Source organism: Hipposideros armiger, unplaced genomic scaffold (genome assembly GCF_001890085.2).
Source record: "Hipposideros armiger isolate ML-2016 unplaced genomic scaffold, ASM189008v1 scaffold_426, whole genome shotgun sequence".
Classification (NCBI taxonomy): domain Eukaryota; kingdom Metazoa; phylum Chordata; class Mammalia; order Chiroptera; family Hipposideridae; genus Hipposideros; species Hipposideros armiger.
Window position 1 is genome coordinate 1639690 of NW_017731776.1, and position 1103 is coordinate 1640792.

The 1103-nt window shown below is 53.6% G+C and overlaps 1 protein-coding gene across 1 annotated transcript in view; it reads right to left on the bottom strand.

The window, feature by feature from the left end:
• Nucleotides 1–482, bottom strand: part of LOC109394478 (DNA dC->dU-editing enzyme APOBEC-3G-like) — a 10277-nt gene extending 9795 nt beyond the window's left edge. Inside the window, exon 1 of the mRNA XM_019664573.1 lies at nucleotides 202–482. Within this exon, the coding sequence (XP_019520118.1) occupies nucleotides 202–471 (270 nt within the window). The 5' untranslated portion in view covers nucleotides 472–482. The remainder of the gene's footprint in view (nucleotides 1–201) is intronic.
• Nucleotides 483–1103: the final 621 nt, after the last annotated feature.

Sequence of the window (1103 nt, forward strand, 5' to 3'; positions counted from 1 at the left end):
GGAAGCTCCTCCCTGCATATGTACCCACCCTCCCTGCCCTGCCCAGGACCACCTCTCCCCACTGAACTCTCTCTCCCAGTAGACACCCCAGTCCTCTCCAGGGCCCAGCACCACCTCTGCAGGCAGCAAACAGGCTTCTCCACCAGGGCTTCTCATGCTCGCCTCTTTCTAGCAACTTCCTACAGGCCTCTCCCAGCCCACCTGCACCCCATGAGTCCCATGCTGACCCTTGGGGGTCATGATCGTGACTTGGGCCCCAGCCTTCTGCAGTGTGCACAGCCCAGTCTTATATTCGCCAACTTTATAGATGCGGGAGGCGCAGATGCGCAGCTGCACGCGGGAGTTCTCTCTCAGGAATGCAGCCAGATTCTCGGCACAGTCATGACAGGGGCTATAGGAGATGTAACAGGTGATCCTGTACTGCGGACTCTCGTTCAGTGTCCACGATGGGATCTGGTCCAGGAGGCACATCTCTGCATGGCAACCCTGAGCACAGAAGAGGGAGTAATTGTTTTGTTCTTGGCTGTGAACAGGGGGAAGGGTGGACCAGGGTGGACTTCACGGCACTGGCCTCCAGCACAAAATTGAAGTGGGGAGGGCACAACTCAGCATCAGGAAGAACGATATTTCAATGCAGAATTTGGATGATCAAACATAAGGCAAAACTCATGATGAAAACAATGTCAGCATTTCACAAAGGGCCAGTAGTGATGACGCTTTCATTTATATCTGCAAACTATGGCTCCTCGTGGCACTGTAACTGATCAGTTTTCTTTAAATTGTTGGTATTTCGTTCATCATAGAATTTGCATTAATTCTGACTTTAACTGTGGCATTAAATACGACTCATCTTGATTCCTGAGTGTCTGGAGTTTGAGGACTAAGTTTGTGCTTGAGCTCTGTGCCTTCAGGGGCATCACCTAGTCGGCCCTACAGGGAGGGGTGAAGAGCTGAGGCTGGAGGGAGGAGGCAGGTGAGCTCCAAGGTCCTGGGCCTGATGCCAGGGAAGTGGGGGCTTCCTCCAGGGAGGGTTAACCCCGCTCTCCATCTACTGGCCTCCCCCTCCGACACCCACCTGTGCACGGAAGTTCTGCAAGCTTGCA